The sequence below is a fragment of the Rhodnius prolixus genome, unplaced genomic scaffold, assembly GCF_049639745.1.
Source record: "Rhodnius prolixus isolate KJV_2025 unplaced genomic scaffold, Rpr scaffold_3, whole genome shotgun sequence".
NCBI classification, from domain to species: domain Eukaryota; kingdom Metazoa; phylum Arthropoda; class Insecta; order Hemiptera; family Reduviidae; genus Rhodnius; species Rhodnius prolixus.
In genome coordinates, this window is record NW_027411603.1 from 12555472 (window position 1) to 12568163 (window position 12692).

Below are 12692 nucleotides of genomic sequence, written 5' to 3' on the forward strand. Positions count from 1 at the left end.
TTTTTAAGGAAAGAAGTGGATTAGAATCAAAATAAATGAAAACCGCAATATTTTCATTGATTTCAAAATATCTTCTTTTTCTAAGAGGTTGAGAGAAAGAGAATTAGTAAGGATTGCTAAATAATCAATTATTCACACTGTTCAGTACGTGCTTGGTTCCGCAATGATGGATAATATCTGATATTTTTTCAAGTGATAGCATTGTTTTTCTTTTTTCGATCCTTCGTCAGGATTTACTACATGAAGTTAGTGTAAAATAGTGTTTTCAGTTAACTTCAGACAATACCAAAACTACTATTGTTAAAATGCAGAGTAACAATAATGAGAGTAACGAAGTTTAATGTTCGTCCAAAAATGTGACAAAAAGCTATTTTTTTCAACGTTTCTGCATGAACTTCAAATAAATTCTGAGGATGAATGAAAATCCAGCACTGAATTAGAAACATTTATTTGTATTTACAAATTTTTAGAAAGAAGTTTGATATTCTGAAATATCATTCAGTCTCGCTTACCCAGAAAATTTCCCTGTATTTCTTTGGGGGAATCAAATTAAGGACATTTCTCTTATAAGCATCATAAACAAATTATTTCGAAGGCAATCTTTAAAAAAGCCGATTTACACACTATACTGACGCACCATTCAGACAACATCTACCGAGAACAACTATACAACTACATCCGAGCAAACAAAATAACAATATAAAAGAAATAAATTATATCCCCTCGTAACATCTTTCAAGCTGTACGTTTCAACACATACTAAATCCGACTATTCAACTTTAGATTTTATTTCAAGTGATATTATACTCGTATTTTGTTATTTTGATATGTAATCAACGAAGTAAACTCTGGCAGACGGCATTTTGCCATGCTTTTAATACTTGTTCACCCTTTTCAGTTTTGTGTTTTCTTTACTTAAGTTTTACTTCTTAGTTAATTTATTGTTTGTACATTTGAAAAAAAAAATAATAAAGTATTATTATTATTATTATTATTATTATACAGCTACATCCGAGCAAACAAAATAACAATATAAAAGAAATAAATTATATCCCCTCGTAACATCTTTCAAGCTGTACGTTTCAACACATACTAAATCCGACTATTCAACTTTAGATTAATCGCGAGTACACGTTACCAATGGCTAATTTGCGTTGTACAATAAGGCCAAAAAAAATAATAATAATAATTGATCTTTTGAATTAAAAAAAAAAAATAGTTTAAAGAAAATATCAATAACTAAACAATTCAGTACGTTGGAAGTGAATGGTTGCAATTTATTAAGCGGCCTAGGTCCTTGAGTTCTACAATAAGAGAGGCCAAAAAGTAAATATTACTTTCATTAAAGATAGTTGTAACAGAAAATATAAAGGTTTGCGTTTGATACACAGCTTTTTATTAAAATTAATTAGGTTTTGATTGTAGGAATATTATTTGTTCTGCCTGTTTAACTAAATTCAATAAAGTTGGAGGCCCATGATTACTGATAAATAAACTTTATTATTAAATATTTACAACTAATTACAAAAATGAAGTATAAATATATTTAAATTTTTACCTTCATAACAGTTTAGGGAACGCTTAGGATTATTCAAGGTAAAATATGCAGAGGAAAAGGATGGCAAAACCTGCAGCTAGAGGAGAAAATTAGAGAAGGACATGTTTAATTCTTTTAAGCCAGTAGCAAATGGGAGGATCGCAGATGGGTGGCTATTTCGTGGTAGAGTGGGTTAGGTTAAAAATCTGTAGGTTCAGCCAGCTGCTTTGGGATAAATGAGTGTACGGAGATTATGGATACAATCTCAGGGCTGAGTCGATTTTAGTAAATCGAGAAGAGTCTATCGCAAGTCTGAGAAATTTTATCTGTGTTGACTTGATGTTATTACTATTTATGAAGTTGATTTCATCTATCTCAGCATGATTTTTTTTCCAATTTTTCTACACAAACCTTATTATTCAATTACTAAAGAAGGTTGAAATTAATTGCTGATTTTATCCAACGTAGGACGAATGTGTTTACATTTCTTATAGGTTTCGGATTTTCATTCTTATGAGAGGTTGAATAATCAGTTTGATATAAATTAAATTCAAATAATTTCAGTCTTTCGCTATTCTTGTTAACCACATTTTCATGACTGAAATTATTGGTATTTTCCAATGTCTACCGCGGTCAATTAGCGATGGGGCTAAAATATTAACTCTGAACGTGAAAGATAAAAAATCTTTTAAGAAGAATAAATAAAGGAAAATACAAAGATAGCTAGGTATACAGTTGATATCGAAGCAAGATGAGTGGGTTCCTTGGTGAACAGAAAAAAAGAAGCAAAACGGTAATTTTGGTGCGTCATGTCTTTTCTATGATCATTATTTTAACTTCCTAAGACATAAAGTTACAGCAAATTAAGAACATTAATTTTTTTACACCACGCTTTTTTATATAAATACGCGCTTATTGAAACAATGAACAATTAAGGAACTACAGTAATTTAATTTTGAGCCCTAAATTAAACCATCTTTAATTAATTAAAGTGTAATTAAATTTGCTGTAACTCAGATACTCTAAAAATAATTATAGAATAAAAGTCGTTATCCGATAATGTTTTAAAATTGGACCATAAGCTCTTAAAAGAATTTTCAACCGAGGGGAGAACCTCTTAATTTAATCTGGTACACTCTGTATATTATTTAGAAGTCAAATTTACCATGTTTTGGGACCATATCTTTAAGTATTCTATGTAAAGCGTAACTGTAGGGCTTAATGACTAACATGACTAGGGGCTTAAGTGAAATTGTTTTTTTGTATTGTTAGGCTGTGCAGTGATTCTCCAGGGTATCTTAAGATTGGAAGAATAAGTGACTGGTCGGTCCACTTTCCCTTTACCGATGGTTATTTACATTTTCAAAACATCTTCGAAATGACTCGTAAGATTTTAATTATAAGTTCTGGTGAATGTTTAAAAATTTCTCTCATATCCTTCTATTCAGTAATGATTACATTTTTTTCTAAACTCACAAATATAATAAGTGAGTAGACAGATGTACTTTCACTAATTTGGTGGTCGCCACACCTAGATGTCCTTACAATATTAGATCACTGTCTTACCATTAAACTATCAACTAGAATTATTCAAGCGTGTCTGTCAATAACAGCTCTTATGTCTCCTAGTTTATTGTTTCCCTGTGTTCTGTATAACTACAATTACAGTTATTATTTCTTTACAGATATTGTTCACCAGTCGTGTTATTTACTACAAGTATAGGTGGTTTGTACAATAAAGGCAAAAGAAATCAATTACTTTCCCTCTGACAACTTTGTTTCCCGAATAGAACAGCGACATTCTTTGCCTTGTTGGGAATCCTTTTTGTAATCTACTGATTGTAAATGAGAAATAATTTTATAATTTATAATATAACATGAATAATAGAATTAACTTCTAACCAAATTTGACAGCAATATAAATATACAGTTTTACTGTAGGATAGATCCCTTGTATCCTTACAGGTTAATACAATATTTTACAAACTTTAAAATATTGGTAAGAATAAGTACATAATTGTTTGAAGAAGATTTGTTGAGTTAGCCATGAAGCCGGATCGCTCCTTATAGACCTTCTCAGAGAAAGCATGGCAGAAAAGAAAACGGACAGTTAGAGTAGGTTTTGATTTATATAGATTTATATAGGTAAATACCTATGTATATAAAAAATTAATCATTAAAAAAATTAGAATAATAATTTAAAATTATTTAGAACTTTTCTTGGATAATATATTAATCTATTTAAATTAAATTGAGGGTACAAAACAAACTAAAGTGACTATTTTAGGGGTTACAGCTTCACGGAGAGAAATTTGCTTGCCACTTTTTCAAGAATCTTCTCCTGCTTTTAGGTTTTCTTGATCAAATTGTAAGGGTTTAATCAGTTAGCCTCTGCAACCGTGGATCAAAAGTGACAATTGGCGTCTACTAGTTCGAGTACCCTTCCTGTCCTCTCTGATTGATTAGAGTTAAGAACCAATTACTTTGGAGATACTACTGGTTAAAGCTTAAAGGGCCGAGTTTTTTTTTCTCCGTATATTCAGCCTCTCCCTTCACATTGACACAAAAGTACAGTACTGTGTTCCACTCTTCCTGACAAAACCTACTCTAACTGTCTGTTTTCTTTTCTGCCATGCTTTCTCTGGGAAGGCGTATAAGGAGCGATACGGCTTCATGGCTAACTCAACAAATCTTCTTCAAACAATTATGTACTTATTCTTACCAATATTTTAAAGTTTGTAAAATATTGTATTAACCTGTAAGGATACAGGGGATCTATCCTACAGTAAAACTTATAAATATTTCTCTCAAATTTGGTTAGAAGTTGGTGCTAAACTGGCCGAAAGAGTAAATAAATTAATATTAATTAGGAGACCATTATTTCCTTGATAATCTGCAGCAAATTCTTTCGATCTTCCCCAGGCATTACTAGAGGAAGGCTACTTTGCCTGCCATTTTAGATATCAACTGGTCTACATTGTCATTTCTAATTCTTCTTTTTATATCTGTAAGTTTATGCATTTTGGTTAAATCGGACAATAATAACGTCTACAACTTCTACAAGTTTCATCATTTTTTCGATTCTTCTTTGCTGTGTTCTACAGCATCACTGACTTTCGCCAGAAATCCGATTCGTCAGCTCTGAACTTTCTTATCTCATTTTTTGGTGACGGTCCTTGTTACAGATTCATAAAACAATAGAGGCGATTAATGCCTATTAATCCTTCACTTCAGTGGTTATATGTATTTTTCTTGTTAAGCACAGGATTTGATACGATAGTAAAAATCAATTTAAGCTGTGATTTGCTGCAAAAAGAAGAAAAATTAATGTAATTTCTAGCTGACGAGCAGTCAAAAGCTTCAATCACCTTATCAGTATTGACGTACCATGTGAGAAGTTTTGTTCTCTTTGTTATTTACTTGTTTTTGAACATGCGCATCTCGGTAAAGATCTAAAGTAATTTTAATGTTTGATTAGATGATTATAGTGGTGTATAATGTAACATATGGGGTCCTCACCGTGTTCTCTATGTGTTAAGTACACAGAAGGTTGCTAGGTAGCTGGAGTATGTGACCTTGCGGTCCTTAACCCTGTGGGTGACTCAAGTTCTGCCTCCAGCTTCCCCCTCTACTAAAAAAATGCCACACCTAGCCAAGTTTATCTCCGTCATCTTATGTATTTTCCATTTAATATTGTAATACTAAAGGGAGGTCTAGATTGTTTAACGGTCCATGTAGACATACGCACCCAACACACCTATTTTTTTTTAAGCAGTCGTTAATTATATGAAAAAGTTCATGGCCATGGATATAAATAAAGTTATCATACCTTTATGACTCCAATTCCATTTTAGATTGTTAACCTTGTAATTAACTTTTAATATTGATTGTAAACTATATAACCGATTAACTACCGAACAGTTACAAAATTCTGAAGCGGAAGTTGAACTTCTTCAGGAGTTTTGATGTCACTGCGGGCATCTAAGTCTAACAACACACAGAATACTTGTCTCTACAGCCCCAACGTTTAAAAAATAAACATAGTTTATGCAATTTGCTGTGGTTTAGCGAGCTTACTGGCAAATTCCAGCTCATCATTTTACACTCTTTCACAATTACCCTTTAAAAAGCCTACATTATGATTTTGCCGAAATGCCTCTCTAGTGGCTAAGGAGATGGATGATGGCTGGCCTTCTGTAAATACTTCTGTTGGGTAACCAAGAGTCATTGCTTTATATTGTATAGCTTTATTGGGTTGTGGATGTTGTAGTCTTTTAGTTAAATTCCTTTATCTACTGTATTAAAAGCGCCATTTTCAAATTCGGCGATATTTAAGTAAGTGTTGCTTTTACTATCTTCAACGTTAAGTATTAAAAAAGTAAGTGATGATAAATAGCAGCAAGGTAACATTAATTTACAATTTCACGTACTGTGTAGATTCTTTGAAGATAATAATAAGTAATTAGTAATTAAAATTAGTAAAGATTAATCTATTCCTTTTGTTTTCAGTGATGACGTTTGCTAAAGCTGTACCAGATGTCAAAGTAAACTGCAGAAGTGAGAGTATGTCCATAACGGTGGAATCACCTGCTGGAATATTCGATGGTATGATATATCCTCGGGGATTGGGACGTAACTCGTCCTGTATGAGTCTATATTCACAGGCTTCCAGCCCTATCAGTTACAATCTACCGCTCAGTGCTTGCAACACCATGAGCTCAAATATGGTATTTTTATTTCCATTTTGAAATTAATGCAAAGTTTTATGTTGTTTTTTTATTTTCTTTAGGCGCATAACAAAACATTTTAAAGAATATGTTAACCTTTTTTTTAAAATGCATTATTTAAAGATTGTAGCCAATCAGGTAGATATTATTTTTAAACAATGACCTAACAGTGACATCAGCGAAGGCTATTCCAAGGCCTTGACTAACTATCTAAGACGGTCCTTTTAACTCATCTTTAATAAAGTATTTATGTACGTACACAAAAGTCCATCACTTGAAATATCTCGAATGACGTAATCATAAACCAAAGTTCTTGAGAAAGTTTGCTTTAATATGTTTTTAAGATGTTTAACTGCAGAACAATGGAATTACGCATTGCTTTTATTTTTTCTCTCCTTCCTAGGATAGTTTCAACATACTGTTTATGGCAATAAAATTACCAGTAAACTATGTTACCAAGAATTAAAATCTTTAAAGTTAAAAAAAAGTTTAATAATGCCTATTTTTTTGAGCGGGTTTTACATACAACTACCTAACTAGTTGTCGAGGACGGTGGCGACTAACTAACCAGCTTTACGATTTCTCATAATTAACCATTGAATGTAATCTTTTTAAAATTTGTTATGTATTGAGTTTGAATTAACAACTACTCGGGAAGCTGAAAAATAATGTAAATAATAATTATTATGTAATATATGTTAAAGTAGCTTGCTTTCAAAAAATTAAAACTGTAAGACAGCAATCTAATTCATTATTTCTTTTTATTTGTTTCATTCAAATAGTTTCAATTCTAAAATAAAAGAACATTCGATGATCTATTTCTTTAATGATCTATAGTTTAATTATTTCCAATTGATATCTAGAAGAAAATCAGTTACTAATAAAGATTGGTGTAAATTCAATATTTTTAGTACTGAAACATGATTTCTAAAATTGTAATTTTGTTATTTCAAGTTATGTACACTACAAGATTTTTGGGAATATTGGTCGTATTTCTAGAAATCTCCTTCTCTCACACAAAGAAAAGCTTATAATCAAATTTTAGAGATTTTTTCGGTTTTATTTTTACTTTAATTTGTTGTTTCTAAAAAAAAAGGTTTGTTTTTTTTGTAATATCCCTCGTAGGCTAAATTAATTATAAGAAACGTGGCGTGAGGGCAAAATTCCGTATCACTTCTCGGAGTAATAGATGCATTAGGCTCTTAAACGATTCTAAAGATTAAGTGCTGAAATTTAGGCCCTGATCGGAATTGTCTCTCGCCACTGCCTTAGATTCTAAAAGTATACTGGGCAAATGTGAGTCATTCTCAGAGAGTACAACCAGCTTAAGAGCATTTTCTTCCGTAGGGAAGCACAGACTCGTGATTAATTAGTCTAAAGCTTATATAATATGGAATATTTTGTTTTTAGGACGATGGGACAGTAGAGTATTACAACACTATTGTAGTTCAGCCTCATAGAAAACTGGTTACAAGTCAAGGAAAAGGTTTTCATGTACGATGTAAATATACAACCAGAGAGAAGATGATCACGAATGATATTAATGTCAAGTAAATTTCAACTAAATATTTTTTTTTTATTAATTCACTCAATTAATTCTAGCTAAAATTTGAATGCTGATTATTATTATTTTTGTTGCAGCATGTTGGAACCAACTATGTTGTTAGGTACTGCCCCAATGCCCGGATGTAGTATGGTGATCTACCAAGGAAATCATGTTGCTCAAAACGTCAAGATAGGTGAACAGTTAACGCTCATAGTATCCATTGACGCTCAAGATGTTTATTCTATGAGACTCTCTCATTGCTCAGTCACAGATGCCACAAATTCTGCTTCCCAGCCTCTTATTGATGATTATGGGTAATTGGTTTGTTCTTAGTGTAATATAATATCCTAGGAGCTGGTATTAGAAAAAATAATTGTACCGCTCGCCAATATCTTGTGTTTCAGTAAAAATTTTCGATGTTGATTTTTCATTAATTTTAGACAAATTTTTATGCAATATGTTTCAAATAAAAGTAACGTAACTACTATGTGAAATGTATTCATAGTTAAAATTAAATACATTTAGGCAACTTTACACAAAATAGCAGAAAAAATTTATTCAACAAATTACTCCCTTTCACATCAAAAATTAACAGAAGCAGTTTAAATTATAGAAGCTTTTTCTGCTACTGCTTGATTGATTTTGTTTCTTTTCTTGTAACATAGTTGTTTTTACTTGTGTTTCTGAACATGATGCTGACCTAGGAACATTAAATAATTAAAATGAAATAACTTATTCACTTTAAAAATAGGCTAAGATTACTGATATGTTTATGGACAGGTGTGCAGTTGATCCAGAGATTATGGGTCCATTTCATTACAGTGAGGATGGAAATTCAGCAAAAGTCAACTTTCAGGCGCATAAATTCCCTTATACAGATTCCGTTTATTATCACTGCAATGTTCATCTGTGTCTCAAAGCAGATGATGGTTGCCCATCTGTAAGTATTAACTTGTTTATTTTTAAAACAACTTTTTTAAATTTATTTATTGCTTCTTTTCACTCTTAAATACCTACCGTTCTCCTTATAAAATTATGTATTAAATAATTTTTAAAAAATAATGTTGATATTAGTTAACACATACACATATACTGATGTTTATTTCAGCCTCCTGATTGTGTAAGTGGGAGGAAGAAACGGCAAGCGGATGAAGGAAGCCCTGCAACAATAGAGGTTTATAGTGGACTCTACGTGAACGAAGCGAACGATCTTTCACGACCGGATCAATTTGATTTAGTTGCCAGGGAAAAGGTGAGCTCATTTCCTGGAGTCCATAAGGAAATAAAATTGAAATCTTAATACTGGAATTTAAAAAAAATTTAACTGTTCTCTTTTTCTTAATCCTCAGTCGTATTTAGAAAGCTTTAACTCAAAAGCGCTAGTAGGTCCAAAACATATGGAGAACGAGAAATGAGCCTGGAGTACAAGCTATTTTTATAGTGTTATAAATTAAATTCTTATATTCACCACATCTGAAAGATATGAAAGCGAGGAATCCTTGCACAAGCTAGAAAACTTTCAGATGAATTAGGGGTGTCCCACTGTACTATAATCCACCCTCCTGGAGCAGCCGACATAGTTTCCCAGCGAGTTAAGGCCTACTTTGAACTTTGAATCTAACTCTTCTTTTAATCTCCAGTGAATTTCAATGTAAAGTGGATTTTTTTTTTTTTTTTTGACAATCCTAACAAAAACAATAAACGAAATACCGTCCACCTCCGACAATCCAGAAAAGAAAGTTTTGAAAAAGTAATAATGCTTTGCTTAGAGTGACATTTCATTAGCGACATAATTTTTAAAAATTCTGAAAGGTACTTGGAATGCATAAGATCTCTATTCGATTAATCTAGGACTCGTACAACTGGTTTTAACTGAAAATATCTCTTCGATTGATCGTAAAAGAGTATACATCTAACAAGACAACGCAGGCTGCTGCACGATTAAATTTCGTATCTCCGACATCCAGTTTACAGCGCTTACAAACAAACGTTTTACGTATTACATATTTTACAAATATGGAGGTGAAAACGGGATGGTTGGAGCCTTTTCCTTCAAAGACAGCTCCTTTTCACGGAAGGGCTCGTTCTTGGATTTAAGTTTAGAACGTTTTGACCTGAAATAATTAAACTGATTTTCTTAAATAATTTGAATTAGTAAGCTTAATAGTTAAATAAACAAAGCATTTTTGAATTGTAAGGTGAAGAACAGGCTTTCGATTTTAAAAATATTATAATTTTCATTTCTTTTCACAGGCTCTGGACAACCCTAACAATATCTGCATATCTCAACGAAGTTTTGCTATTGGAATAGCTATAGCTGGACTTATATTGATGTTAATGGTTATTGCTGCTTTTGTAATATTGTTGGCACGACGTCGCGGTAAGAAGGACATCTCCAGCGGTAGTTCCATTTACAGTGGGCCATACACTAACACTGCCTACAGTCATAGTAGTTAAAAACTTTTATGAAGAAGATTATGATGTACCAATTTTATTTATTTCATTTATTGAAATTTGCCATATTTTTAAAGTCATAATTATGTAGACTGTAACAAAAGAAAAAAAAATCCTGTGAAAATTGATTATGTAGTAATTAAATCAAGTTTATGAGATTTCTGCGGCCGAATGTCCTAAGAGGTTTTAATAATAAAGCACGGAGATGGACTGTGATCCAACTCCTTGCAGCCTTAGATTTTTCCAGCTTTCAAAATATTTTAAACTTTTCTTATTGAACATATTAATCACACACCTCATCGATAATTATGTTAACTCCTTAATTTTGATTGGGTAAAGTTGTTTTTCTAATCCTTTGAACAGGTGCTCGCTCACTTAAGTATATTATAATTTTAGTTATGCCAGTCTTTTTTGCAGGAAATAAGAAGCGTTACTAATTATTTTTAAGAAATGTTAGAAAGGAGAATGAACTGAACACTGTTGTTTTAAGTGAATGGTTACTTAGTAGTATTCTGACTTAATGTTCTCATTCATTATGAACAACAAATTCTCTTTTCAGTTCATTCTCATAATTTTGTGTACACTCATTCTTTAGGGAAGCTATTTCTATCATTGAATGCGTCTGTTATATAAAATTCTATGCTATATGTGCCATATATAGCATCTTAAAATATTTCTGAAATAAAATTTAATTTTAGTTACTCGTTCGTCAACTTACATTCGTTAATTCTCGATCTTTTAAATGTAAATATATTTTTCAAAAACTTTTCCTAGGCGTTTCTTTGAAAGATTGGTTTCAATCGAATAAAATAAAATTTGTTAGACATTGGTTCATAACTTCATTTCTTATTTGTAAAATATAAATAATTAAAAGACATTAGTTGGCACGTTTTTAATTTAAAGGAAAAAGCTTTTAATTATAGTAATGAAGTTCTGGACCTTTGTCTTTTTCTAGATGTAAGTTTTACTTAAATATTATAGGCAATAATTATCCGTTAATATTAATAAACTTTAGAATTCCGTCCAAATTTGTTTTCTTTTTTAACGCAAAGCTTGTATTATGTAGTCATTTTAGAGAGGTGTATAAAGAAAATAAAATTAATTAAATTCTAGTTTTAATAAAAGATTAATATTAAATGAGTATTTTTGTTAATAACCAAGTATAACAAAAATAATGAAATTGTTTATCTATATGAATTCATTTAAAACAAATATCTAATTTAACTGTGATGAATGTGCAAGTATTTTGAACTTATAATTCATGTAAGAAGTTCTTTTGTTTTGAGAATATAAGGTGCTTTATATTTCATGGCCAATATTTTTAATTTATCCTATTTAATGGTGCTTCAAACATATCAAGTCTGAAACTGGAAACGCACGTTGAATGAAAATTCCTGATGAGATGTTTCAGAGACTCCATTGGAATAAAACTTTACCAACTAAAATTGACTTCTTGTGAAAAAACAAAAAAGTATGGTTAAAAATGTCGTTAGCTACTTATAGAATAAAATTTCGTTATGATCCTGAATCCTGAGAGTAACATTATAGCAAAATAAATTGTCATTTATTCCACATCGAAGCAAATCTCTAAGTGTAATGCACATTATGATAAGTTTATATATTGGGTATTTTACCTTAAACTTTGTGTATCAGTAAAGATGAATTATTGTAGAAAAATGAAGAAAAGAAAAATTAGAAAATCTAAACTTGTTTTTAAAGCTGTTGTACAAATAAAAGGGAAAAATGGAAATATTTTACTAGTTTACAAAAACTAGATGACAGAAGAGAAAAAGGAAAAATCTAGTCGAACTGGAAGACAATTTGCAGATTTTCTCGAGTATTTTACCTTTAATTTTAAGGCTACCCTTTAAGAATATTTTAGCAATGGCCACAATAGTTGGTGACTGAGAAAAATAAAGTAGAAATCTAAACAAACTGGAAGCTTTTCCGTTTATTTTATCTTTAACTTTCCGTATTAAACCAACAAACAACCCCCGATGACTTTTTACAGCATACAAACATAGATCATAGTAACCACAAAGTTACTTTGGCAGCAGAAGTGCTGGTGAAAATTAAAACAATATTGAAAAACAATTAGGCTCTTATTTTGCACTTTTTCTACCAAGAAACACACACCTTAAGTGTTCATACCGGCTGAGCTGTATATGTATCGTCAGTTAAGAGAATGTGTCCCTAATTACATGCATTTTACACATTTAGCGGCATTAGAATTAAGAAGCATTAACCGATCATCGGCCGAATTTTAGTTGCATTAGAATTATCATACTGATTGGTGTATACATTAAACCAGTTACAAATTATATTTTTATGCTTTCTTTCATTGAACTTTTTTGCCAGGAATAACATAAACGAATTTTATTTATTTGCAAAGCGAAGCATATTTCAAGTTGGCTTTATTTTTAACAAA

General features: G+C 31.2%; 1 protein-coding gene across 2 annotated transcripts in view; it reads left to right on the plus strand.

Moving 5' to 3' along the window:
* Nucleotides 1-11573, plus strand: part of pio (zona pellucida domain-containing protein piopio) — a 46881-nt gene extending 35308 nt beyond the window's left edge. For both annotated transcript variants that reach the window (XM_074127432.1, XM_074127433.1), the window contains 6 exons: nucleotides 6047-6264; nucleotides 7675-7814; nucleotides 7906-8124; nucleotides 8591-8750; nucleotides 8919-9062; nucleotides 10064-11573. In XM_074127432.1, the coding sequence (XP_073983533.1) occupies nucleotides 6047-6264; nucleotides 7675-7814; nucleotides 7906-8124; nucleotides 8591-8750; nucleotides 8919-9062; nucleotides 10064-10267 (1085 nt within the window). In that variant the 3' untranslated portion in view covers nucleotides 10268-11573. The remainder of the gene's footprint in view (nucleotides 1-6046; nucleotides 6265-7674; nucleotides 7815-7905; nucleotides 8125-8590; nucleotides 8751-8918; nucleotides 9063-10063) is intronic.
* Nucleotides 11574-12692: the final 1119 nt, after the last annotated feature.